At 51.7% G+C, this 26,477-nt stretch overlaps 10 protein-coding genes across 15 annotated transcripts; 3 read left to right on the top strand and 7 right to left on the bottom strand.

The window, feature by feature from the left end:
* Positions 1–1,705: 1,705 nt before the first annotated feature.
* Positions 1,706–2,709, bottom strand: H257_01670 (hypothetical protein; the record flags this gene model as incomplete). The annotated part of the gene is made up of 3 exons (XM_009824985.1): positions 1,706–1,783; positions 2,196–2,553; positions 2,585–2,709. The coding sequence occupies 3 exons, from the start codon at positions 2,707–2,709 to the stop codon at positions 1,706–1,708; spliced, it is 561 nt and encodes a 186-aa protein (XP_009823287.1).
* A 182-nt stretch (positions 2,710–2,891) lies between these two features.
* Positions 2,892–3,224, bottom strand: H257_01669 (hypothetical protein; the record flags this gene model as incomplete). Its single annotated transcript, XM_009824984.1, has 2 exons — positions 2,892–3,029; positions 3,063–3,224. 2 exons carry the CDS (start codon positions 3,222–3,224, stop codon positions 2,892–2,894), a joined length of 300 nt encoding a protein of 99 aa, XP_009823286.1.
* A 2,071-nt stretch (positions 3,225–5,295) lies between these two features.
* Positions 5,296–5,961, bottom strand: H257_01668 (hypothetical protein). The gene has a single exon (XM_009824983.1). It carries the CDS (start codon positions 5,870–5,872, stop codon positions 5,393–5,395), a length of 480 nt encoding a protein of 159 aa, XP_009823285.1. The 5' UTR covers positions 5,873–5,961; the 3' UTR covers positions 5,296–5,392.
* A 945-nt stretch (positions 5,962–6,906) lies between these two features.
* H257_01667 (hypothetical protein) lies at positions 6,907–8,580 on the top strand. 4 transcript variants are annotated; one of them, XM_009824982.1, is made up of 6 exons: positions 6,907–7,718; positions 7,769–7,874; positions 7,951–8,091; positions 8,175–8,279; positions 8,326–8,369; positions 8,444–8,580. In XM_009824982.1, exons 1-6 carry the CDS (start codon positions 6,979–6,981, stop codon positions 8,556–8,558), a joined length of 1,251 nt encoding a protein of 416 aa, XP_009823284.1. In that variant the 5' UTR covers positions 6,907–6,978; the 3' UTR covers positions 8,559–8,580. The 4 variants fall into 4 exon arrangements, with proteins under 4 accessions (XP_009823284.1, XP_009823283.1, XP_009823281.1 ...); XM_009824981.1 differs by having other exon boundaries at positions 7,951–8,279; XM_009824979.1 differs by having other exon boundaries at positions 8,175–8,580.
* A 68-nt stretch (positions 8,581–8,648) lies between these two features.
* H257_01666 (hypothetical protein) lies at positions 8,649–12,105 on the bottom strand (the record flags this gene model as incomplete). Its single annotated transcript, XM_009824978.1, has 6 exons — positions 12,061–12,105; positions 11,928–12,003; positions 11,714–11,877; positions 11,357–11,569; positions 11,106–11,303; positions 8,649–11,045 (listed from the first exon to the last, which is right to left on the bottom strand). Exons 1-6 carry the CDS (start codon positions 12,076–12,078, stop codon positions 8,649–8,651), a joined length of 3,066 nt encoding a protein of 1,021 aa, XP_009823280.1. The 5' UTR covers positions 12,079–12,105.
* Positions 12,106–12,294: 189 nt separating this feature from the next.
* Positions 12,295–13,440, top strand: H257_01665 (hypothetical protein). The gene is made up of 4 exons (XM_009824977.1): positions 12,295–12,622; positions 12,715–12,819; positions 12,869–12,965; positions 13,047–13,440. The coding sequence occupies exons 1-4, from the start codon at positions 12,317–12,319 to the stop codon at positions 13,328–13,330; spliced, it is 792 nt and encodes a 263-aa protein (XP_009823279.1). The 5' UTR covers positions 12,295–12,316; the 3' UTR covers positions 13,331–13,440.
* A 203-nt stretch (positions 13,441–13,643) lies between these two features.
* On the bottom strand, positions 13,644–20,773 carry H257_01664 (hypothetical protein). Its single transcript, XM_009824976.1, has 20 exons — positions 20,264–20,773; positions 19,952–20,106; positions 19,764–19,856; positions 19,558–19,710; positions 19,283–19,475; positions 19,066–19,189; positions 18,523–18,991; positions 17,853–18,293; positions 17,596–17,770; positions 17,424–17,544; positions 17,212–17,366; positions 16,933–17,137; positions 16,718–16,844; positions 16,388–16,629; positions 15,970–16,147; positions 15,609–15,917; positions 14,720–15,391; positions 14,468–14,608; positions 14,262–14,389; positions 13,644–14,110 (listed from the first exon to the last, which is right to left on the bottom strand). Exons 1-20 carry the CDS (start codon positions 20,724–20,726, stop codon positions 13,675–13,677), a joined length of 4,980 nt encoding a protein of 1,659 aa, XP_009823278.1. The 5' UTR covers positions 20,727–20,773; the 3' UTR covers positions 13,644–13,674.
* A 226-nt stretch (positions 20,774–20,999) lies between these two features.
* On the bottom strand, positions 21,000–22,222 carry H257_01663 (hypothetical protein). 3 transcript variants are annotated; one of them, XM_009824975.1, is made up of 4 exons: positions 21,775–22,222; positions 21,491–21,721; positions 21,300–21,430; positions 21,000–21,243 (listed from the first exon to the last, which is right to left on the bottom strand). In XM_009824975.1, the coding sequence occupies exons 1-4, from the start codon at positions 22,171–22,173 to the stop codon at positions 21,081–21,083; spliced, it is 924 nt and encodes a 307-aa protein (XP_009823277.1). In that variant the 5' UTR covers positions 22,174–22,222; the 3' UTR covers positions 21,000–21,080. The 3 variants fall into 3 exon arrangements, with proteins under 3 accessions (XP_009823277.1, XP_009823275.1, XP_009823276.1); XM_009824973.1 differs by having other exon boundaries at positions 21,300–21,721; XM_009824974.1 differs by having other exon boundaries at positions 21,000–21,430.
* A 1,103-nt stretch (positions 22,223–23,325) lies between these two features.
* H257_01662 (L-aspartate oxidase) lies at positions 23,326–25,299 on the top strand. The gene has a single exon (XM_009824972.1). It carries the CDS (start codon positions 23,476–23,478, stop codon positions 25,222–25,224), a length of 1,749 nt encoding a protein of 582 aa, XP_009823274.1. The 5' UTR covers positions 23,326–23,475; the 3' UTR covers positions 25,225–25,299.
* A 140-nt stretch (positions 25,300–25,439) lies between these two features.
* H257_01661 (hypothetical protein) lies at positions 25,440–26,447 on the bottom strand (the record flags this gene model as incomplete). Its single annotated transcript, XM_009824971.1, has 1 exon — positions 25,440–26,447. The coding sequence occupies one exon, from the start codon at positions 26,445–26,447 to the stop codon at positions 25,440–25,442; it is 1,008 nt and encodes a 335-aa protein (XP_009823273.1).
* Between the last annotated feature and the right edge of the window lie 30 nt (positions 26,448–26,477).

The following is a 26,477-nucleotide window of genomic DNA, read 5'->3' as shown; positions in this document are numbered from 1 at the left end:
AAACGTGTTGTGTATTTTGTCTTCAGGAGGTTGCCACCGTGATATTGTCGATTGTCGAATTTAGAGGGTCACGTGAAAGGCCAAATGCTAAACGAGCCCATCGACGCAACTCAACTCTTTTCATGGCAGCGCGTGACGCATGCTACTTTAACAGTGTACGCTTCTGCTCGATTGTCAATCGTAGCCGCGACGACGGCGACGGCATGCTGAGTTCCAAGTGTGAGTGTCGCCAACATGTGTTGCATTATTTGCGTGGTTAATTTAATAGTTGAATGTACCTCTCGGATTTTATGACTGATTTGCACGCAAGATTATGTTTTCTGAAAGGATATAGATTTATGGTGGGTTCCGTATTCCGGGGGACTTCTGTATTCTCAAATTTCATAATTTTGACTTTGACGAGAATACCTTCCTGAAGCCTACTACATCAAACTCTTTAAAGCTTGAGCATAAGATGTAATGTACAGCGTTCAATCGTCTTTCACGTCATGATTGGAAGTACGTCCAATTCGTCATTGTTGTCGAGATATCGAATAAAGCTAAGGGGTCGATTTTCGGGTCATACATTGGTTTTTACGTTACTATAAAGAACGTTCATCAACCTCTAGAAAAAATATCCTGGGTAATACTATATTTAGTAGTTCCTCTGTTTCACAAATCTCTCGACCTAGGACTTCTCATAGGCCCCATATATTTATTTCTTGTCCAAACTTGATGATTCAAATCAAGTTTGAAAGAATATGTAAATTTACTGTTAACGTGACGGATCTGTGATTTGCCGAAAGATCGGTGATTTGCCGAGCTGCATTATCCAATAGAATTCAAGAATCGATATGATTGGAAATAATAAAAGCCTGCAACAACCGACACCTTTAAAACCTTATCGTGGGAATAGTACTAACTTAAAGAGGGGCTCGCCTGTTTTCAAATCAAGTACGACGTGTAAAATATTATTACTGTATACATATAATATTGCTCTATAACTCAAAAATTTTTTTTCATGGAAGGTGTAAAATTCCCATACTGATTACAAGGTTAAATTTCGGCCAATCACCGATCGCCTCTTTGAGCACCTAACTTTGACATTTTATTTGCCCTGATTCAAACTCTCATACTTGATTTGTATTCGGACGATGAGATAAAGCTCAAAAAGGTGAGTTTGGCACTGCAACTTTCACGTCGAGATAATTTGAACTTCGCCAGATATGGTCGATTGAAGGGAGCTTAAAATCGGCAAATCACTGATCCGTCACGTTAGATGAAACATGCATTAGCTGAAAAGCCCGATTACCAAATTTAGGCGCTCAAAATCGGCTTCGCTTGGAGGGAATCAGTCAACACATTTAATACTAATTAAAGTATACGTTACATCAATCCCTTCAATACAAGAAGGTGAGTCGTTCTGTTGACGAGGTTATTGCTGCAACATTGGCTGCCTTCGTCCAGCTCAAAGTTGAGAAGTTGGACTACGTGTTCCTTACCTTGCAAGCCGTGATGTGATTGTACTCGAGAACAACGGGTGACAACCGCTTTCCCTTGCCTCATTTGAACAAGGCTGCGGTGAACTCGCTGTCGTAGGTGGCTAAAGTCCACTCCTGTGGGGTGGTGGAGACAATTTTATGTCGATCCATGTGTAGTGCACGACCCACGGAAAATAAATTGAAGTGCAAATCAGGAATATGATATACATCCTGCAGATAAACGACTAATGTGTTATCGTTGGTGCCAGCGACCTCGAGTCGTACTGTGCCACGGCCGATGACGTGGAGTTGGTGGCCGTCAGCTGCACCAGCAAAGGATGAGAATGGTTCATAGGTGGTGAACCACTCACGATGGAAGGTGGAGTGCTTGGATGCCCACACCACTATCGACCGTCCAGTGACGGGATCGCCTTTGCTCTTTGACAACCGGGCTGATTGGTGACACGAGAAGTGCCCATCCAATACCCGTAAATACAAGTGATCGCGATACGGTAGTATTGAGCGAATCGTAGTACGGACTGAAGTCCTGTAATAATGTCGAAAGTATTTTGAATGTGCTTGACTTGTCGGTCGACTGTTGTAGTCCCGTAAATGAAACATGTGAATGTTGTTCATCTAAGATATATCGAGACATAAATGCCGGCATGTGTGCATGAAGACATAAATAAGAAGTCTGGTCACGTTGTTGACGTGTGTTCTGATACACTAACGTACGCGTAGAGCCGCGCGACGCGTTGCGGCTTTGGCTGCGCAGGGGGGTGGATGCCGGTTGGGCGTAGCCTTGGTCGGCTGGAGGCGTACTGTCGCTGCGGCTACGATGGCGCCGGTCGTCGTACATGGAATAGCTGCGGCTGCGGTAGCGCCGGTCGTCTTAGTTGGCGCGGTAAGACCTGCGGTCTTCGCGATAGTAGTCGCGGTAACGGTCGCCTGAGTGTCTGCGGTAGCGGAGTCGGACTGACGAAACGGGCTATGGCCGCATTGATCGTCGCGATAATCGCCGTACTGTAGTTGAAACTGGCGTAGCCTTGACGGCAGCTGGGAGCGTAACCGGGTGGGCCGCTGGATGCGTAGCCTTGGCGAATGGTGTTGAGGAAGGATGTCACGGTTCCTCCACCACGTCCGCCGCCTTTGTCGTGGCGTTTTCCACCGCGGTGGCCGCTGGGCCCGCCTTGAGTGTGTCGACCGCCACCACTTGGGGGTAATTTACCAGGGTGGAATGGCAGCCCATCCTGGTGAAAACACAAAATCTTGACGCACCGCGTTCTGGTAGAACGCCCGGGAAAGCTTCGTACAGGTGTTCGTCAAGTGGCTGCCTGAAGACAGGCAGTAGCCACACCAATCCACAAATGGGATTTTAGCTATGGCTCCCCCAGGGGACAGCGGCCGCTTGGATTGACGAATATTTTAGAGTTAAATGTCCTGCCAGTGCTGCTCCAACAAGCGGCGCATATTCTGGTATGGGATACTCGGCTTCGGGCCGCGCCACATGTAGTAGTTTTGCATGATACACGTGGGCAGCGCCAACAGCGCGGAAGCGGTTTGCTGTCGCTAAGGGGATGCCCTTCCAGCTTTTGACGATACGGCTTTGACCTCGGTGTACTGCGTTGCCATCGAGTCCAACGCTTCACCCTGGGAGGATGATCGACGTGAGTTCAATGAACCATTCGTCATAGTTTTCGGCGCCAACGAGCGGTGGGTGATAGCCAGGGCTTCTCGAGAGGAGGAAGGAGGTGGAAGGCTCATAACCACTTGGAAGGGCAGGAAGCAGCAGCAGACACGTGCGTGGATGGATGAAGAACTGAGAGTGAATTAGTTCTGACGGCAGAGGAGAAACTGGCTATAGATGTGCCAGTTCCTCCAACAGCCAATCAAATCCTAGAGTATGATTGGCCACGACATCCTGTGATGTTCCGTGACGAGTCTGCGCTGTCTTCTACTCTGACGAAAAGCCTCTAGAAGGCACAAAAAAGCTCCTACACAGCTAGCAGACGCTGCTACCTGACTGACAGGGAAGTGGGGATGTTCTCTAACAGAACAGTGTTCTGACTGAGGCGTGCTAGTACGCTCATGGCGAGTGTTGCTTGACCTGTGTGCTTCTCGTCTATTCTCTTCTGCCATCAGTGGTTTGATTTACTTTTTACTACCTCTGGTAGGTATAAAGTGCAGGCAAACATTCAATGCAATACAAAAACCAAGTAAAACGAATCTGTATTTAAAAAGTTTACACAACAGTCGAGAGTACTCATTCTCGTAGTACAATCTCATGTCCAGATTGACCAGTTCTTTTGGCTCAGTTGGGAGCGCGTCTACTTATAGATCACTTTACACCTGATCTAAGTAGGACAAGAACTCACCGATGGTCGCTGGTTCAGTCCCAGGTTTCCTTAGGTCCTTGGCATCGACACCAGGAAGCCTAGTTAGGGTCGAGTCAGAACCCTCCCCTTTCACTACTACCATGACCTGCATCAGGTCACAGGCATGGCTCATGCGATCCTCTGCTTCCAGGCGCGTATCCATCAATTAAAATTACAATGCAATCGCGTCATCCTCAGTCACATCGCTCCGAGGGATCTTGTAGCTGTTCTCGCCATTAACCCCAACAATCTCATGCATTACCCGTCGCCAGGTTCAAATAGTCTTCTCCAAAGTCAATGATGGCAGACAATTGAACGATTCCTTGACAGGTCTTCCATGGACCGACATTTCATTTGCTGCTACAGTGACTGAATAGAGTTGAAGAAGCCCAGGTCTAGAACGTTCAGGTCCTCAGTCGCAGGACCTGAACGTTCTAGACCTGGGCTTCTTCAACTCTATTGTGCCAACCTGCGACTGAGGACCTGAACGTTCTAGACCTGGTTGGCACATTAGCTGGATGTTCCAACCACCCTCAGTTGCCGCTTGAACTAACAAGGCATCGTCGACAGCAATGTGCCCCATTTGTGTTTAGTTGCTGAAGCTCTTGGTACAGCGCCATGCGCTTGTCGTTCGTCAAATTTGACTAGGAATTTGTATTGCGAGCAGACTTGGAGTCGTAGCAAGTGCGAATGTGGTCATATAATTCAACAAAAAATATGATCAGAATCGCCTCAATGAAACGAACACGCTTCACTAAGGTTTAGGCCAATCGGATAACTGGAACACTAATTTTTGTCACCGTCTGCACTTAATACCTACCAGAGGTAGTACATGTTAAGCAATGAAATGTATACTAGTAGTTTTTTGTATTAGCCAATAATATTGAAATGTCGACACTCATTTTGGAACAAATTGATTTTTGCTCGCTCGACAGATTTGTGGAACAGAGAAAGAAATCTTTCAACTACAGTGTTAAAACGAAGATACTCCGGAGTATATACTACGTAGTAGTAATGGATCCGAAGCCTTGTGAGTCATGTCGCAGAAGTTCCCACGGTTAATAAATCAACTACTAAGTAACTTACTAGTAGTATATATACCGGTACGTATACCGTATAATGTATATGTATTGCGACAGGTGATATTTCACAACCGGCCGACACTCGTTCTCAAAAATTTGTTAATCCATTGCGTCATACAAATTTGAAGTATATTCAACGTATTCACAAGTAAATATCAGTTATTACAAGAAAAATATCAGTTATTACAGGAGTTGCAATCGATTAATCCGTCGCAATACATATACACTATACGGTATGTATAATACGTAACGTTAGTACTGTACTACGTAGTAGTATATTGATACCACTTGGGTGCGCTTGGTCAAGTGAATTCTATCGGTGGCTAATCGGTCACTATACTGTAACATGTCCCGAGCTAGCAGCAATTCGCATGAAAGGTGATATTGGCCGTCCAAAGTTCGTGTGACGCTCTAGCCAACTGAACGAGATGGAAGGGTCGATCAAATTAACCCGCTCGGATGGTTAATATATAATCTACGCCTGAAGAATAGCAGCTGGGGGACTCGCAAACTCGTCGGACGAACGGTGGCGGTATTCTTGGGTGTACGTAATATAGACTGATGCACCTTGGGTCAGGGAGCCCACAAACAGAAAAACGACGCAAGCATAGGCCGCGCCGCAGCCACCGCCACCACAATATCGGATCATTGGGCTGCATGCGACCGCAATGCCGGCCGCAAAAAGGCTGAGGGTGAACCCGCAGTCCACGAAGATTTTGTGCAGCGGAAGGAGCGACAGCTTTTCTTGCCGCAGCACCAGTACAATGTACAGCAGCGTGTACACCCACAGCGTGTACGTCATCAGGAAGGCAAAGTCACCGGCGCCAACCCCTGTGACGGCCGTGCTACACAGGAACGACACTACCGCGACAAACCATTGCACGACGCGCAGGACGAGCTCCAAGTTGTTCCTATGGTTGAAGAAGTCACTGACTTTGTCCTTCATGGCGTCCATGGCTTGAGGGTTTCTTTGGTGCTTTTTTGTCGACTGACAGGTGTGGACGTGGCAAGTGGAAGAGTGCAAAGGCGAGACATCTCGTCAACCATCATGCTGCCCAGATGGGACATGATATTTACAGTTAAACGTTCCACGTTAAATTAGTAAAACTAATTGTGTACAAGTACTTCGAAGTATAGGAATTACAACGTTGCAAATAATTAAAACGTCTAAAATAACGTGTGTTCTAATTAGACAGGCGACTAAGATGAGCTGTATCAATCAGGCAAACTGAGAGTTCTGCAATACAAATATGAAACTCAGAATCACTCTCCTTCATTTCTCCAGATCAACAATACCTCATTGCTTTTTAGGCATTGACCTGCCAAAGAACATCCAACATGCGTTGTGGCGTTACGATATATAGCATCGTCAATTAAATGCTCGCGATCTGGCAATTATGCCAAGTACCAGTCATCCCCCGATTTTTGCAGCCCCTACCAAATATAGTTTTACGGAGGTACTTATATGCAAGGGTTATATGAAGTCTTGGAGGAGTATACCTTCACACTAGGTAAGGATATTAATCACATTCGATGAGCAAAATCTAATCGTAAACATCAGAATACCCTACACGTTTTGTGAAATGTAGTCGTACAATGTCTCAAAGCAAGTACACTCTCATTCTTACAGTAGAAACATCTAACAACGTCCTAGCTTGTTATCCAGTGCTCGAATTTATTCCGACAGCCATGTCATCGTATATGTAGAGTTAACCACTTTGCAAGGATTCGCATGGCAAATGGACAACGCTCTTGATATTGTGATATGACTTGGGGCTGGCACCGCATTTGTGTTCCCATTATTAATTTTTCAATAGCCTGTTAAATTGAATATTCCATGGGATTACACAGGATATTCGTTTATACCAGGCTGCAAAAATCGGGGGATGACTGGTATATGCCACCACAAAGTGAGAGCTCAATTATTCGCTCTCTTCGCTCTCCTTTGGAGCAAATCCGGTACTCATCCGGATGAAATCCATCGTTGCACACCAGGCAATTGAGCTGGCACGGTAGCAGCGGCAGTCCAGTGGGAGGTACCAGCACCCTTTAGTGGCGAAGATGAGCTTTGACGGAAAGAAGATATGCACCTTCTACCTCCAGAACCAGTGCACGAAAGGAGCTTCCTGCCGCTTTGAACACACAATCACATCGTCCAAACCAAGGCGACCAGCAGCATGCAAATTCTTCCGCGAAAACAAATGCACGCTCGGGACCAACTGTCGGTTCGACCACTCGTTGCACTCCCGCGGCAACTCGTACTCGGACGAGGCTGCATCGTTTCCACACTCGAATCCGTCGCTTCTGTCGTCGTCGCTGCAGGCCACCGCGGTGGCGCCTGTGGTCCCCGTGGCTAAATTGACTTCGACTGACCAACGAACAGCCACACATTCCGAAGCGTCGCACCCGTCCCAGCCCAAGTCCGACCCAGGGCGCATTGTCAAAGGAGAGATCAACGGGTTGACCTTCCAAGTCGAGATTGTCGACCCCGCGTCCATCTTTGGCCTGACGTCTCGTCGCCGCGACATTGACGAAGAAACCGACTTCTCATACGTCGAGCCCGAGCCCATGGTGGCGGCCATGGCTGGTTCAAACTCCCCCCATTCTTCCGATGATGGTACTGGCTGCGCAGCCGTTTTGGGGTACCAATCTCAACTGGACGAGCTGGAAGCCCACGTCAAGGCGCTCCAATCCACCGCCACCACCCTGTCGACATCACAGCCACCTCCTCCCCACTACGAGCAATTCGGCAACTCATCCGAATACTCTGAGTACTCGGACGTGCAACCAGCCCACCCGCCGTACGTAGCCCATGTTGCATTTGACAGTAGCCACTCATATGTGGCCATAGCAAAGCCTGCCGTTTCTACCAACAAGGGCTGTGTCGATATGGCTCGGCGTGTATCTATTCGCACAGCCAACCACTGGACGCAGTCGAAGCACGACTCATGCAAGCTGTGCGTTGATTGACTCGTTCGAATCGACGACCGATGTTGTTGGAACATATGATCGAACGACGACTTGAACTTGTAGGAATTGCTCGAATCCCAAGCGATTGAATGCAATCTGTGCATGGATCTCGTGCTGCGCCAAGGCGAACGGTTCGGCATCCTCTCGGGCTGTGTCCACGCGTTTTGCCTCAAATGTGTACGGAACAAGGACAACAAAACACCAGTACGACTTGTCCTATCGTCATGATAACGTCATGTGACGTTTGCACAAATGATCACGTCATGTCTGGATGATATATATATCAGATTCGAGCGTGTCCCGTCTGTCAAGCCGAGATTGCATTTGTCGTGCCGTGCAATCGCCACGTACAGGACGAATCTAGGCGTGCTCGGCTGTTTGTCGACTACAAGGTATACTCCATTTACACGAAAAACACTTTAACATTTTTTGGCATAGGCAAACGTCGCTCAAATTCCGTGTCGCTTGTTTGCCGAAGGCCGGTACGATCATCCCCCACGCATCCCCTTGAATTCCCTCGTGATACAAACCTTGGTTTGTGGCGGATGGACTGTAGGGGAACTTGTCCGTTTGGCGTTACCTGCTTTTACGAACACCGCCTCGCCGACGGCACCCTCGCCCCCCCAACCGCCCCCCTGCTTCGCCAGACCAGTCGTCCCCATCTTAAATAATTCAAGTATATTTTACAATTCATGACGGTGTTCACCGTATCCAAGTCGTACTTACAAACGTTAATCATGTCCATACTCGTCACGTACTTATTAAGACGACGGATGCTTCCCCCGCTGCAACTGCTTCCACGCCTTGGCCGATTGGGCAAACTCGGCCCGGGTTTGCACTCGCTTGTCTTTTTCAAACTGGGCTTGGTCGCGCCATCCGCAAAACGCCGTGCGGACACGAACGATGCGACGACTCTGGTCGTGCCACGTCGTGTATGCCAACCGCACGCGCTCTCGCTTGGCCCGACGTTCCAAATCGCGATATTGCACACATCGCAGTCGGTTGGTCATCCACAGGATAAAGTACGGCATCACCATCAGTTTGACATCGGTATGGACAGCGTTGGTTGCTGCATCGTGTCTGGTGTCATGTGGAGTAGTGGACGACGTGTCGCATCGCGCGCTTCCTTCCGACTCGAAGCCTTCGTCGGCATACTGATCTTGTAGATCCCGCTGGGACTTGGTTTGCAATGGAGGTATGAAACCCCGATTGCTGCCAGGGATGGTAGACGAACAACGCTCGTGTCCAGTCGTTGGAATTGCAGCCACGCCAATCACGGGGGTATGGTGGCGTTGCAATACCGACGCTTGCTGCTGGTTAAACTGAAATGTCCAATACTGGCTTTGAATCGTAGCCGCCGCCGTGGACCTGACGCCGATGCATATCCAAACGCGGTCCAGAATCGATTCCAGGAGGACGGATTGTACCAATGTGAGGATGTCAAGCCCCGCACCAGACGTCGTGTGCGCCTCGTCGTCGAGACAGGGGCACTTGGTTCGATAAGATCGCCATGACCGTTGAATGGATCGACCTGCGACCGCTCGTCGTTTGGTGTGACAGAGAGCGCGCCAGTCCCGTCTCAAAGCTGTGCGACGGATCGCCCACTGTTGGAGGACACTGGCCGCCGCCTCTCGTTGACGCGTTTGACGACGACGGCGGTGGCGCTGGTACGTGTTTTCAATCGTCTGAACGGCAAACTGTCGGCGTCGCCGATGCTGGTACCGCGACCGACGCCAGCGAACATGACGCCACCACGCTTGCAATCGGACGGCAGACCGGTGTTGCGCCACGCAATGCATGCGGTGGTCGCTGCTTTTACGGCGGTGCTGCTGCCAATCGGCCTCTCGAGGTGTGGAGGCTGTTGGTAAACTACTCGACGCAGAATCACGAGGACTTGCGTCATCAGGCAGCACATGCTGACATGGACGAGTGTTGCCCGCGCTGTTTTTTTGTTTGGTGCGTGGTTGCCTTTGAGAGGTGGGAGAATATGTGTCACCCGTGGCCTTTTCTGTCGACTTGGCTTGCTTGATAGGATCAGAATCCGCATCGTATATGGCCTTTCCAAGCTTACGTGACGATGACGACGCTGGTGTCATCGTTGTTGTGAGAGGGGCTCGTTTCGAGTTGGAAGTATTGCGGACGAGCGTTGTGCGCTGGTTTGTCGGTGTTAAAGGTATGGGTTGTGGGCTGCGACTGCTTGGTACTTCTGCGCAAATGGTGTTGCTGTGTTTGGCCAACGTTCGTTGCAATAACGTTTTCGTTGGTTTTGGAGTTGATTCAACCTTGTCAAGGGAAGCAAAACGATAGGGTTGGTGGCGCGCCAATGACGCAGCCTTCGGAAAGATCGGGGACGCCAGCGACGTGGACGACAAGGGTGACTGGACGGTGCCGTCGTCATGGGGGGACCTCACTGGAGATGGTATGGCTAGGCTCTTGTAGTCGTCGTCTGTAGCTGCCTCTACGTCAAACGCTCGCAAGCGGTCGATGCGAGTCGACAACGATTCAATGTACGACGTCAGCTTGTCGTCGTTGGCACTAATGATATCGGGACTGGGCGTTGACTGGATAGGCGATGAGGGCGAGGCCAGGTCCCTTCTACGTAGGGGCGTCGCAAGTGGAGATGTAGCATACGACGGAATCGGTTCTAGAGCGCAGAAGATTGTGGCGGACGGCGCATCCATCTTGGTGGCCGTGTCCAGAACATGCAGCTGACGTTTCAATTGACTTGCGGCTGTGGACACGTCGTTGCACAAGGAGAAAATGCGCTGCAGGTCGTTGTGCACGTCGTCGTCGTCGTCACTCGTGCCACGTCCTAGAGTTTCATTCGTTGTGGGCACGGGATGGAGTAGCTTTCGGAAGCTGCTACTATTTTTGGACGTATTCGTAGCAGAGTCGTTCCGTGGGTCCCGCGGCGAGTACACGGCCGACAACTTGGGCTGTCGCTGCTGCTGCTGTTGTTGTTGCTTCAAGGTAGGAATTGTGGCGACCGTGGCTTCTGGGTCGGGTTCGAATGAGATTGTGGACATGTCCAAATCAAGAGACGCTTTGTGTTGAGTTTGCCCCAACATTACTTCTTGGTCGAGTTGGGTCTCCATGTCTTCTTTGACGATGGCGACCATGGCAGAAATCACCCGCGTATTCAACGCCATGTCGCCCGGCTACGCGTATGACGTGGCACGCTGAGAGAAGACAATCAGGGTTCGCAACAAAGAACCCACCTCGAGGGTGCCAAAATGCAGGCGTCGGGCAATGCACTGGACCACGTCGTCTGTTCGTTGTTGTTTGTGCGGACAACACACGAGCAATGTCAATTGGGGGGTATCCAAAGCCATCGACGACATAAACGGGTTGCGGCGCATGGGAAACCCCAACTCCAACGACAAAAACGGGTCCAACACGTTCGTGTCGGACGTCATCTACAAACCCGATTGGGTCAAACCACAACTTGGGGCAATAGAGAGAGATTTACCTTGTGCAAATAACTCGCGCCATCCCACAAAAACGCCCGGTTGTCCGCCGCGACCTTCCATCGCAAGATGCTCTCAACGACCGCCAGGGAAAGCAACCGCAGTGGAGCCAGGAGCGGCAATATACGAGAAATTCCATCATTTCCTGGCCTCCATCCTCCTTCTTGGCATCCTTGGACAATCGTGGCGAGGCATTCTTCACGCTGCAAAATGGCCTGCATCACAATCACTTTCAGCTTGGAACAGCTTGGTGCTGCGACTTTGAGCTCGACAGAGGAGGAGTCGTCAACTGCATAGCCGCCTTCATCGTCGTCGTCGTCACTCCAAAGTGCAGCAGAGGTGGCATTGGGCTCGTGTACGTCGTTATAGAGCTGGCCTCGCTTTGGGTACTCAGGCGAGAACTTGACTTCGCGATGTTTTGCTGTTGTTGGCCGTCCACGCTTCTTCTTCTCAGGACGTAATGTAAGATCGAGGAATTTCGCGTGTAACTTGGCGGATTGTGGTCGCAGCGAAGCCGTAGACTCTACAGAACAGGCGTGTATGAAGGCAAATGTGATACCGATGAGGTTGTACCTTGTTTGGAAGACCCCGGCCACCGCCTTTGCCGCGTCGGACTCGTCTGCGTCCGGTGCTTTATCTTTGTCACTATCTAATGCACATATTGTGAGTGCGATTGTCTCTCGGAGATGCCACGTTGATATCATACTCGGCTTCCGATTTCCATCGTCGTCGTGTCGCCGCCGCCATCGCGAGAATGTGAAACTTGAGTCCAAGATATTTTTAGAAATGCAATGCAATTGGTTGAAAAGATGTTGATGTTGTACTTTGTGCTAGCCAATCCTATCTCGTAACGTACCCTGCGTGGACCAATCAAAGTGTATGCTTTTTCCAAGAGCGTAAATGATTGGGCATAACCACGCCAATCAATGCTCGGAAGACGGTGCTCACGGCGACACATCAAAATGCACAAGTGGCTGGGTATCACTCACTCGGACTCTGAGGACGACTCGAGTTCGAGCGATGACGACTTAATTGACGCAACTTTCGATGAGTCCAAACGTGTCAAGGCACAAGCGTATGCCGACAACATCGCGGCGCGGTCGTGGGGCCTCTCGCATCGCGACAAAGCTGGGTTATCCGGAGGCCAGCTCGCCTTGACGGCAGACGTAACAGTTCACTTCCAGGAAGAGTTGGGTCAGCAGCGCAGAGTATGGGACTGCGCTTTAGTCGTATCCAAGTTCCTCGCGAACCCGTTGTACTTTCCACCGGTATGAAATCCAGTCCTTACCTTCTTATCTACCACGCTCGCGTCTCCTGCTATTATTTCTAGCCACCGCTCACAGGCACGCTGTGCACTTAGGGCTCCTTCAATGGCAAACAAATCATCGAATTGGGATGTGGAATTGGCGTGCCTGGCTTGTCCGCTGCTCTACTCGGGGCCAAGCAAGTTGTGTTGACAGACATGGTACCACCAAGTTTCCAGTCTTCTCGATGCATTCACACACGATCAACAGGCCCAAGCCATTCCATGGATTGACATTAACATTGCCAAAAACACCTTTGATGCTAACATGACGACTGTTTCATCGATGCCATTGATGTGGGGCCCTGGTACGGTCAATGTCGTCATATCATTTATCATCGAAGCCCTGCGGCTTGCCGTACTAATGTCATTGTACTCATGTAATGCAGATGCAACGACGTCGATAGCTGGCCCGTTTGACGTGATTCTGTGCTCGGATTTGATCTACGGAGACACGGAACTGGCCGACTTGCTCATGGCGACCATTCGAACCCTGTCACATGTAAACACGTTGATCGTGTTTGCCCACGAAGCGCGGTATGCTGGCAACCAAGGCCGGTACTTCTTGGACTCGATGGCCAAGTCCCATGTCGTCACCAACATCCCGTTCGACCAACTAGATCCTGTCTATCGATCCACAAACATACACGTGCACTTGATTCGCTCGAGGTAGACGTTTAACGGTTGACTAACTGCAGGTGTGATATGCTCTTGTTTATATCTTCTACTAGAATTCGTAAACACAATTTGTTTACTGTTAGGCCTCAAATAACTTTTACATTTGTATATATATATACAGTATATTTCACAGAGATACAAACACAGGGTCCGTAGCCTGCTTTTTAGAACGTCTATTTCATAGGCAGTACATGTACTCATGACTTCGATGGTGTCTTCTATTCTAGACTATGGTCGCTTATATTTTAGTAACAGATACCCTATCTTCTAGTAACCCTGAGTCCAGAGTAGAAGGAGCTCCAATCAACTGGCCAATATAGTCGAATCTTTATGATTAATTTACTTTTCCACTTGCAGCTCGCTTTTGATGTGCGGCAACGCCGACGACGACGTTCCGACATAGCCGTTTCGGCTTTGTTTGCGCGTCATTTTCATATGGTGATCGAACTTTTTCACTGGTGTAAACCTCAGCTGGTGGGTGGCGTGGTTGCCAGTAGACGACGACTCCGCCGACGTCTTGGCTGCCAACTCGTCCAGTGCAAAGTCGTCTTCTAAATGGGCTTTGTGTGTGTCGATCACAAGGATGCGACCATGGGGAAGGGCGGAGTGGTTGCTACTACTAGTGCTGAGTGGGATTGAACACAGAGGTGCAGGGGCAATCGCGTCCTGGACCGCAGGCAATGGACCCCGCAGTCGATACTTGTTTAAAGGCGTCGGAGCTCCGTCAAACGACGGATCCAACTGGCTTGGGGCTTCGACAATGTAATGGAACCATCTAGGTCAGAATTGTATTAAACCAGTTGTGACCACTTCTTGAGATGATATGGAGGAAATAGGGTTTTCAGGAGTGGGTGTACACAGCTCTGGTGTGGATGGCATTTGCTAAAGGAATCGCGATATAATACTAGTAGACGACTATATAGTACCGAGCGTCGCGGTATGTTTGTCGACAGAGACTTTCAGACGTGGGCAGTGGCTGGTCCAGTGTGTCATGGGCTAACTCACTCGTGTCGACCGTTTCAAGCCGTGATACTTTGCCTTCTTCTTGTTGCACCTATGTGTGTACCCCCATATCGTGACCACAAGGGCACACTGGTACCGGAGAACGACATATTGATCGCAATAACGGTACTTGATGCACGACGACATCGGTGTGATCTAGCACACTCAAAAGAGCTTCAATCAGCCCCGGCTCCAACGTCGCAGTGTCCTCGGCCGCCAGTTGGTGCAATGTCACGGTGCTGGACTGCTCCACAAAGGCAAATGCGTCGTTCTACACACGAATATTACTCCCAACAACACAAGGTAAAAACCAACACCCACAACCAACCAAGCCGCATAAAGTGCAGAAGAACGCTTGCTTGCTTCATTGTGTGGTACATACCGATTTGAATGTCCGGTGGATGTCCAACAGCATGTGTACGATGCCCGTGGACACACATGCGGCGCGAAGTCGTTTGATTTTGCACAAGTTGGCCATCGCGGCACACACTTCGACGCACAGTTTCGGGTAGGACGGTTGCGACGTTGCAACTGTCCGCACCATCTTGACGAGCCACGGGACGCCTCGCATGAGCTGGTCGCACGCCGCCGAGGTTTCCATGGCGGTGGCCTGTTCGACGCTCCGATCTATACTTCGTTGATCTTGCTGCGACGACGTTTGGCGATCGGCGGCACTCAGCGACAGGTTGCGCACAGCCATGGCCGCGTGGGTGAACAAAATGGCGGTGGCGGCTGGGGAAAGCGGGGGATCGATTTCACCGACGTGATGCAAGAGGTGCCCCAGCGTATCCACCACCCCCGTCTCGAAGAGCACGGTGTGCGTTGCGATGTGTGTCGACAAATGCACAAGGCAGCTCACGCATTCCCCGAGGACTGTGGCGCTGGTGTGTGGGGCCGTACTGAGCAGTTGGCAAAGCGCCACGATGTTCTGGCGGGCAAGGAGGGGTGCCGCAACCGCCTTGCGGCTCAAGATATGGATGGTGGTCGCCGCGAGATTGCACACGTCAGGGTCGTAAAGCAGGGGGGGTAGCGCTTCCTGCCACCGCCGCACCATCTACAGCGAGAGACAGGGTTGAAGATGTCGACTGTTTATTGGGGGTGATGTCCGATATGGACGAAATACAAGGACAACAAACAACGACGATGGAGATGTTTGAGGCATTGTCGGTTTGGTTGTGGCGTCGGCAGATAATATACACATATATAGAGGATACGAGGATAACAAACAATGAGGTGGTGGATGATGGGGGGAGGGTTTGTACAGAAGTTACCTCGACATGAAGCAGATCGGTCGCACAGCCGTCGTCCAAGGCTAAATTGTGCAGTGTTTTCAAAATGGCCCGGGCCGTGTCGACATTTGGGTTGGTGTTGGTTGCAACGTTGGCAACCAAATTTGTTGTTGGATCGTGCGTCTCCAGCACTTGGAGCAACGCGTCGCCGACTTGCAATTCCACAAATAAATGCAACAGTTCCGTCACGAGCGAGCAGTTGCCGATCGCTTGCGCGGCCAGCCGACGCACCGAATCGTTGGACGACGTCAAAAACACCAGGAGCAAGTTGAGCGCATTTCGCGTGCATACCTAACGGCATTATGATGAAAAATGTCCCCTCAACGAACCCAATCACACGAACCACTTCGGCATTCGCCACTCGCAGTGTCAGATTCCGCAACGTCATGGCGGCACTGGCGCGTGTTTCCGTATCCCCATCGCACAAACATCGAAGGATGTCGGTGACTTGGGCGCTGTGAATGAGCTCCTTGTGATTGGCCTCCCGGGCGCTCAAGTTGCACAACAGCCCCACAGCATGCCTACGAAGTACAAAGGTTCAAATGTTACCCAGTACGCAAATACATACATATAGGGGACACATAAACATATCATATATATTAATACGCATTACAGCTTCCTACGATCGAGGCCATGTGTCATTGCTGCATCGTCGAAGTATATTATATACATGTATAGATTACATAATACAACACAAAGTGGGGAACATTTCAGACAAGGGAATATATAAATATAGTTGTTGGCATGGCTTTAGTACATACCGGCGGCTTTCGGGGGTGAGGAAGTGCAGCACACGCTTGCGGCGCCCGCTAACCCCCCCAAGCAAAAACGCAGTCACGCCCAGTTTGAGGATCGTGTCATGGTACACGACCGTGTCGCTCAGGTTGAAAAGGGCGTGGAGACACAGCGACAGCGTCTCTTCTGGCCCGCCGCGCAGTCCGTTGGTTTGGAGCTGGGCGAGTTTTAAAAACGCATACAGCACGCCATCGTTGATAACTTGGGCCTAATGTCATCAAAACACAATGGCAACACAACGAAAGACTAGTCAAACGGCAAGAATAGCATCAAGACAATTGTGCTGCTGTATGTACCCTAGACGCAGGATGCGACAGCAAGTTGTACAATGTCTTGGCGTGGACTTGAATCGCATCAAATGAATTCGATCGCAGCAGCGCCACAACCACAAAGTCTTTGAGCTCTTCTTCGTTCCACATGCATCTATCGGCAACAGAATCATCGTGCGACAGTTATAATCCTTTGAAGCAATGCGGATAGGGCAAAACGATCGAGATATATGCATGCGTACCCCGTAATGGCCACATTACAAGCCGCGACGGCTGCATATTGTTGACACATGGACGACCGCCCGAGCTTGTTTAGTGCGTGGGCGAGGCCTTGCGTCGTCAAGAGAAGCTGGCGGCCTTCGGGCGTGAAGGACACGATGGCAAACGTGGACGCGCACGCAAGCAACGTTGGCGGGTCTTCGCTCCCGTTGCAAGCTTCCACGAGGGCTACAGCCAAGTGCGCATTGTCGACACTGATTTCGATCGACCCTCTGGAAGAAAGACTAGACTGTACTATGTACCAACGAGGGCTGTGGCTGTGGTGTGGCTAGTAGCGCACATGTGGTACAAGGTACCCGTGCAGTAGGCCTGGGTCGCCGGGCGCAAATTCAACGCACGCGAGTTGTTGTCGCCTGTGGTGGGGGACGTGGGGGGGCATGGATGGGCGGCGAAGCGACTGCAATACAACAAATGTTATAAGAATGTTGACATCCAATGTCATAACAGGGTCGACCTTAACCGAAACACGACGTCTTGCACACGTGGGGCAAAGAGGATGGGCCCCCAGTCGTTGGCAGACTCATGCGTCTGTTGGGTGAGGGTCCAAATCGTCCGGGACAGTGTAAACAAGATGCCTGGACGTTTTGACAGGGGTAGGGTCCAAGACGAAAAGCAGCACAACATACCTGCACAGTAATACTCGACGGCGCCCGTCACAAAGCCGTGGTCGACGGGAATTTTTGAACTGTGCTTTGGGTGGTTCATGCACGTCACAACGACGTCCACAAGCGATTGAATGTGGTCCACACACTGGAACTCTCCTGCCGTGTGACACATGGCAGCGAGAAACCGAAACCGCGTCTGTCACACATTTCCCATATTCAGCGTCTTGGCAATAATACATCGTTTGGTTTAGAGATTTTGAAGCATCGCGACCACTTACGTCGGTGGGGTCGCCCCTAACATCGTCAAACGCGTCCAGAGGTTGCTCCCGCAGCTGCTGCTGCAGCTTCAACATACCCCCAGACAAACACGGCGCTTTGTCCGCGTTGTCTGCCCCGGGGGAGTGGTTGTAATGAAACCCAAACAACAACGCGTCAATAAGTAGGGCAGGGCGACTCGTGACCACTCGTCGCAGGTGCGGGTTCAGTGCGAGGTAGCATATCGTGAGGCTCAACATGTACTTGACATGGCCCAACTGGGGGTTGTTGTTCTGGTCGTCGCTCGAGTCGTGTCGAAACGATGTGGACAAACAGTCGGCCAAGTGCGCGTCCAAGCCTGAGGCAGGGGCGATGGCATCGTGGCATACGAGATTCACAAGGGCGACCAGCGCATCGTCTTTCAAGGTCGCCACGTGCGATGTGTTGGCCTCCATCAGAAGTACCTAAGCGCATAGTATACGTTCAGTACGACAAACACCACGATTTGGTGTCCCACGAATAATAGGTATGTGCACAACCAAACAAGGGTACCCACTAAAAAGGAGCGATAGGAGCGCTCCTGTAGCTCCGTAGAGAATGCAAAACATATACTAATAATCTCGTGGGGGGGGGGGGGTTGATGGCTAGATTTCAACTACTGCTACAGTACAAGCAATTCATGAAGGCATCTACCTCGTTCAACACGTAAAATACGCCAGATTGCACGAGGAGGGGGCAGCATAACGGGCATCGGGTCACGTTGGCGATGGTGCGCAGCACGTTTTGCTGGCACTCGTCCGCATTTAAGGTCGTGGTGGTTGCTGCGGCGGAGGCCCACGCATGCAACCGGACTATTTTCTCCACCAAGTTCTCGTTCCCGTTGAAGACACTGCTCATGTACTCGTCGTTGGCTGACAAATTGGCCAGGACGCGGGCGCAGTGTCCGAGTACAAACCCGAGTCGGGGCGAGCTTTCGTACAGGTACAGGAAATGCTGCACAATCTTCAAGCTCCACGACCCCATGAGCAACTGCAAGTCCAAGTACTTGGAAAAGTGACCGCTCGCAATGGCAATCAACCGGGCAATGACCAGTTGCGGATTTGAATCGTCTTCTTCGGCGTCGCGGGACGAAGAATTCGGGGCGAGCAGTAGCTTGGCCAGGCTACAAAACCAGTCCATGTCGTTCAAATAGTACACGAAACAACGACATTAGAGTAGCCCGTTGAGAATAGGTACGTGAGTGTCGTGTGCGGGGCTTTGATGAGGTGAAACAGCACTTCTCCAATGCCCCCTCGAATGGCCCCTGCCGCGCTCGTAGGGGATAAGCTCAAGTTGAAAATGACTTGTGCGGCAAAGCGACCTACGAGGGTTGTTGAAATACAATGTAAGGGTCGATGGCGCGGCAGTTGGTTGTCCAATATCCCAATACATATATGGACGAGAACGCACGCACCGTTAGCAGGCTCCTCGGCGAGTTGGGAAATGGCCAAGACGAGCCCGAGTTTGTTGTGGCCGACGTTGCCTCCGCCGCAAAAGAGCTTTTCGTGGAATTCGCAGCCATGGCAAATCATATTGACCAGTGTTTGAATGCACAGTTTTTGCAACGGCGGGTGCGGCAGCGACAGCATGTTGGACAGCTCAATCACCTACACGTCGGCATGAATTGTTTCCTCGCAAGAAAAATGAACGGCTGTGGTTCAATGTGTTGGATCCTGCGTATGTACGTACCGCTTTGGACGCAAACAGCGTTTTGGTAAACTCGGGGTAGCATGACAATCGACACAGCGCGGTCGTGCACAGGACTTTAACGTGGAACGACGGCGACCAGGCTGCTTCGAGGACGACTGGGATCCCATCGTGTGCGGCAAATGACATGAGGACCTGTGATGGGGGAGATGAATCTTTCTTTCATCAAGGGTTGACGACTTTTGTACCGGTAAGGATGACGTCGCGGTCAAGTTGGTCAGTGTGGCGGCACAATAGCCTTGCAATCGACTGTCGTCGGTGTCGCTGAAATCAGCAATATTCTACGCACAGCAAATATGAAGCTCGTTTGACTAAACTCCACGGGTCGATAAAACACAACGTTGTCGTCTTGTAGTGATTTGGAGAACTATCTCACCTGGATCGCCCCACTGTCAATGATCATGGCTTCCGATCCAATTTGCTTGGACAGTTTATACAACGACTCGGCACATCGACTCCGGGCTTCGGCGTTTTGAGGCGTCACGTCCGAGTTTCGTGGATTCGTCGTCATATGCAAAAACTCCCCCGCGACTATCATTATTGCCCATGATATACATACATTTCGAAATGGACAAAAATGAAGGGTCAACTACACCCCCCAGACGAGCCAAAAGGGGAGGGGGAGTTTCCCCCTCGAGGACGTTTAAAAGAAATGACCGTAGAATGCACCAGACACATCGTCACATACGGCTCTGTCGGTGATGGCGGGGGATCTGGTCGTCGGTCGTTCGCGCCACGGCGGCCTGCCACCGCTCCTTGGCGTTGGTAAAGTTCCACGCTTGGGGCACTTTGACCCGGCTCTGGTACACGATGCCATCGACTTGGCGCTCCTCGTCCGCGCCGTCGAGGGGGTTGCCACTCACCGAACTCGACAGTCGATTGTGTCGACGCGGCGGCTTCTGGACGGTATTTTGGATCATCTTTTTTCGGGCTTTGAGTGACCCAAGAGACAACGCGGTGGGGGATTGATACACTGTCGCAGCAGCAGCGACGGATGGCGCCACCAAGGGCGGCGGGGTCCGGATGTTGTGAATGGAAGGCAAGCTAAAGGACGACAACATCGAAGGCAACGAGCCCAACGACGACGACGACATGGTCGACGTGAGGCTGGGTCGAGTGGACAGCGGCAAACCGTGCGTGGATTGAACCATGGTTGTGGACCAGTTGACCACGACGTTATTGCGAGGTACGACTTTCGTCGTTACAAAATTGGCACACGATAAAACCTCATTTAAATATAGCAACGCTCGTAGGTGCTAAGTACATGGCAGCCTGATGGAGCTTGTTACGTACTACTCTGTTCCAAGTAAGAGTTATCTGACGGGACGCTGCGTCGATGTTAACGTTATGAGAAGAATGGCATCCATCTCACTGTGACACTGTGAATGCCATATGAGGTTTCTTATCCTTTCAACCAATGCAGATGTGACACAAACCTGGTTATATTAATCTGCATACTTCAATCGAAACATCTCCAAGCTACTCCTACTACTAGTTAGTACTACCTATTGCGACGCAGCGACGATTGAAGCAACGCCAGGGTCGGCAAGGCGAAGCCCCACCATCCACTGCGAGACGCTGGAGCAGTCTGTGGGAACTTGCACTTGGATCGAAGGCCCACCGCCGTACCAGCTATAGTACAGCTGCCAGCTTGCCGCATCAATGAGCCTGGACAACAAATACATAATAGTCATCAGACCACGACCGAATGTGTGATAGAGTACCGGTAGTCTTGCTTCAGGCGCAAGTTTGCTCGAATTCGAGGCGTCGAGGTAGAGGAGTTGTCGAGTAAAAAGTGGTTGGGGATGGGGCCCGGTGCATCGGCAGTGGTGTGCTGGAGCTTGGATACAAACACCTGCACATACATACGTGGCCACAGTTGAGCAGGATCAGCGGACGTGAGGATTTGCCATACCAGCCACGCTTCAACCCAAGGGGCGGCGACGGCAAACCAGAATTGTCCTGGCCGAGGAACTGCTTGATGGCAGGCCTTGATTGCACTCAGCTCTGCAACGGGATTGTGCTGGATGGCTGCAGCTGCTGGAGAGGCCTTGGCAGTGGTCGCTGCGGGGAAGACGATTCGGATGTCGCCGTAGGTTGATGCGCGCGGCATGTCTGGCGTCGGGGTCAATGGAAACCAAGAGTCCTACGGTTCAATCCTGTTCAGCATGTTGATGTCAAAGTAGTCGCCAACATGACCTGGTCGACAGCCGAGCCCTCAGCTACAAACTCGACGGGGACGAACGCTTCACCCAACGGCTTGGACGACGTGAATCCGCCAGAATGCTTCACGACAACTCGAATGCCGTCAATGTCCTTCAGGTCCACACGACCGAAATCCACTGCCAGGTTCCACAGCGGGTTGCGCGTCGACTTGACTAGCCGTGAACGGGTATTGACCAGAGTTTTTTGCGCCGTGGACACGAGCGAGATGTCACAGATGCAGTTGCTCGTCAAGCCGTCTGGCCCCGCTGCCAGAAGACCCTTCCCACACACAACGGTGAACCGTAGATCCATGATGTGGCTGGACACGGCACTAAGCAGCGCTTGATCTTTTGTCGGAGACAGATCGAACCCGCCAAATCCTCGTGCAGACATGACGCTAATGCAGGTCGATCTTGTGTAACGTTAACGAGATGAGGGGTTGTGTGTATATTATTATTGTGAAAGACATACAAACTACAAGATATCACCTGACATCTGAGAATTTAATGACTGCCTGCCAATCAGCAAAGGTGGTGTACTTTAAAGAAAGGCAAACTTTATAGGATTACATCCTATAAAGTTTACCTTACTGGTGCACTTCGAATAAGTTCGGCTCCAAAAACATAAGGTATTTCCTAGATACAGGAGTATAAAAAATACGACAGATAGGTTCTAAAGTACGTACAGTAGTACACCAACTCTCTGAAATTCACTACTGTAGTGTATTACTGTACCGGTCAGTATCTTTCTGTTGCGACGAGGTCCCGATAGTTTCGAGGGTGAGCTTACAGTATTGCTGCTGGGCTGGAACGCTTCACATCGAAATTCCCTGTACCTCGACGTTTCAAGAATTTACTCGTGTTAGTTTTTGCCTCGGGATTTGGAGGGGATCATCCAACGACGTTCAATTCCTGTTGTGAAAGCTCAATCATCCTCAATCTCATTGTCAGCGCTGCATCGTCCGTCGCCTACCGGTTGATTCATCCTCACGATCTGACCAGGCTACTTGACTTCGTCGCTGGCGTCTATCGGGTACAGTACATAATCGTGGCTAGTCAAAAAAGAATGCGGTTGATTGCAATCTTTCAGGTGTTATTATCATAGCAACTTAATCCCACGATCAATACTGAAATTGTATACAACCCGATTTCAGAATGTACGTATTATCTCCTATATTATGAGCGTACATTCAGTTAGTATATTATGTCTCGGAGGCGAATGACTCATCCGCCCCATGAGTCATTCGGATGCTGCGACAAACAGCATGCGTCGGGACTCTGTAACCATTTCTCAGCCTCGCTTCGGGCAACGATTCGTTAAAATATATCCAATCAACGCCAAATTGCCTCATACATGAAATACCATTGGCTAAAAAAGAGGACGACGGCGGTGTTCAATGGCCAAACGTGTGCAGCCAATCACCACCAGATCAGCAAATTAAATTCCGACTACGCAATTCAGACTTGATGTTTGTATACTGGCGTAAAATAATACCCAACTGGGAGAGATGAACTTGGATACCAACTTCAAATTTCGGCCAAGTGAGTTACACTTGGTGGCAAGAGACGATGGAGCAGCCATTTCCGAATTCGCCCTCAACACACCGCAACGCTGGAGCCTTCCACTGTTGCATGTCTGTTAAACGCCGCTGGACCTTCAACAAGAAGTACGCTTGCATTGTCGCCTCGCATTAAGATGACTCCCACGACCACCACTACCCCCAACATCATCAAGCATACCGCTCGCCGATTTGCCAGAACGTCGTCGTCCAAGACCGTTGACTACTCGGTTCCAGCCAATCGCTACGTGACGGTTGACTCGGAACTCCCTGTTCGACGCACCCAAGCCCTGATCATCGGTTGTGGCGCCGCCGGTTCGGCCGCGGCCCTCCGCCTCGCCCGCGAAGGCGTCCATGTGATCATGCTGGGTGCCGCCATCAACCCCGCCGACTGCAACAGCTACTGGGCCCAAGGCGGCATCATCTACAAGTCCAAGGACGACTCGCCCGAGCTGCTTTCGTCCGACATCCATCGCGCCGGCGCGGGGGTGTGCCACGACCCAGCCGTGCGTAAAGTCGCGACGGAAGGGCCAGCGTGCGTAGAGGATTTGCTCTTGGACGTGTCCAAGGTCCCGTTTGAGCGCCACGCCGACACGGGCGAGCTCAAGCTGACGTTGGAAGCCTCGCACAACCGCGCGCGCATCCTGTTCAAGGCCGACCACACGGGCCAAGCTATCACGACCGCCATGCAAGCGGCGGTGATGAATCACCCCAACATTGAGCTGTGCACGGGTCGAGTGGTGTACGACTTGGCCCTGAACGACGAGAACGAGTGCGTCGGCGCGTTGCTCGTGGACCGGTCGACGTCGGCGGTGGAGCTCATCCACGCCGACATGACGCTCTTGGCCACGGGGGGGCTCGGGGACTTGTACGCCAACACGTCCAACCCCGAAGGCGCGCGCGGCGAGGGCGTGGCCGTGGCTGCCCGGGCCGGCGCCAAGCTGAAGAACATGCAGTACGTCCAGTTCCATCCCACGACGCTGTGTCTGCCGGGGGAGCGGCGTTTCTTGCTCACGGAGGCGCTGCGGGGCGAAGGCGCCAAGCTACGCAACGGCAGCGGTCACTTGTTTGCGCGGGACTACCACGTGGACGGCGAGCTCGCGCCGCGCGACGTGGTGGCGCGTATGATCCTGAGCGAGATGGACAAGGAAGGCGAGAGCTGCATGTATCTGGACATTTCGCACATGCCGTCCGAGTGGCTCCAGAACCGGTTCCCGACCATTTACAAGCACTGCTTGGCGCGAGGCATCGACATGACCAAGGAGGCCATGCCGGTGGTGCCCGCGGCGCACTACCACTGCGGAGGCGTCCAAGTCGACTTGAGCGGCAAGACGTCCGTGCCTCGGCTGTACGCGGCGGGCGAAGTGAGCTGCACGGGGATGCACGGTGCCAACCGCCTCGCGTCGACGTCGCTGTTGGAGGCGTTGGTGTGGGGGTGTGCTGTGGCGACTGACTTTATGGCCACCACTTTGGTCGGGTCGGCGGTCGAGACGAATGCCGTGGTGCGCGTCCCGGCCGACAGTGCTGGCCTTGGCCGGCGTCCGTGGCAACCCGCCGACGAGGCTGCCGTGGCGACTATCTTGACGGAGCTGCAGCAAGCCATGTGGACGTTTGTGGGTGCCAAGCGGACGGCGGACGGGATGCTGCGTGGTATCAAGATTGTGGGTGCGCTGGAAACCAAGATGGACTTGCTGAGCGAATCGGTGACCGTGACGGCGCGCAGCATGGGCGTGCGCAATGCCGTCAAGACGGCCAAGTACATTGCCGAAGCCGCGCTGGCCAGCCCCATCTCGGTGGGTACCCACTACATTGTGAGCGACGACCCTGTCAGCGACTGCGCCAGCGAAAGCGACAACGAAGTCGAGTGGAAGAACTTGTGCGCGTAGATCGCGTTAACATCCTGCCTAATGATACATGTTTCGTCTCAAGTGTTTTGCGCTGTGCTCGGATGGATCGCTGCCAATATATGTAGCATCACCTTAACGGTGCCATATTTTGAACGAATTAGTGTACCGGTAGTACCATAACATAAATGACCAATTTATGATCACTTTTTCGGAGTGTAGTCCTCTTCGGTACCTATGATTTCTCCAGTACGCGTCTACAAAACTGCCGACGCCACGACGCTATTCGGCTTTGCGATACCTTTGCTGCTCTTCAAGTAGCACACTCCAAACGCAAACGAAAACGCCTTGCAATCGGCAGTCGAACGGCACACTGCACAGCAATCTTCCACCGCGTCAGCAAACGCACTGCCAATATCTGCACCGAAGTAATCCACCCCAGATTCCACCGCAGAGCACTTATACACTCGGCTTGAATAGACGCCACTGGTGAGGGAAGGGCTGGTGCGCTTGCCTTTAAGGTAGCAGATGTCGTTGAACCAGCTAAAAGCATTGCACTTGTCCATCGATTCACACGCCACGCAGCAGCTTTCGAGGGGGCCAGGAATAGCAGCGATGTCTTCCCCGTAAAAGTCTTTGTTGACTTCGATGGGGCTACACCTAGGCGGTGTAGGAGGAGACGCCGTGGCCATGGGGTTAGCCAATACAGCCGATTTGACCCCGACGCTGGCGACCTTCGTGCCCACATCCGATTTTAACCAGCAAGTGCCACCGTTGTCCGTTGTCCACACAAACAACTTGCATCCAGGCGTGATATCGCAGTCGCCACAGCACAAGGACACCTCGCTTCGTTGGGTGGAAGCGAGATGATAGCCAAAGTAGGCCACATTTTCTTCCACGACAGTGCATTTCGAAGGGCTGGGGGCGAAAGTCGGGGCGACGGTCAGGGCTTGCGTTTGGGTGCCACGTAGCGTTGCGACGACTGAGTCCTTGGGGAGGACATTCTTTACGCGCAACAAATTGACAATGTACGTCATCTTGATTGCATAGTTGGAGCCGTACGCAGTCGTAGAGGCCTTGCATCCCCCGCAGTTGTGCAGCCCAATGACGAGGTTGGTTGTGGCGCTCATCAGTGGCGAGCCAGACGACCCGCCTTCCGTGTCCAAATTGTGGCCCAATCGGTCCACGTTGTAGCAGTTGGTCTGCACGGGCTCAGTGTAGTTAGTGGTTGTGATGCGGCCCGCAGTGGTACCGTCCTTGACCATCGCGATGCGGCGAGGCTTTCCATATGGATG

Source organism: Aphanomyces astaci (assembly GCF_000520075.1).
Source record: "Aphanomyces astaci strain APO3 unplaced genomic scaffold supercont1.3, whole genome shotgun sequence".
Classification (NCBI taxonomy): domain Eukaryota; phylum Oomycota; class Saprolegniomycetes; order Saprolegniales; family Verrucalvaceae; genus Aphanomyces; species Aphanomyces astaci.
Note: the sequence above shows the minus strand (reverse complement) of the source record. Positions and strands in the feature narration are given on the sequence as shown.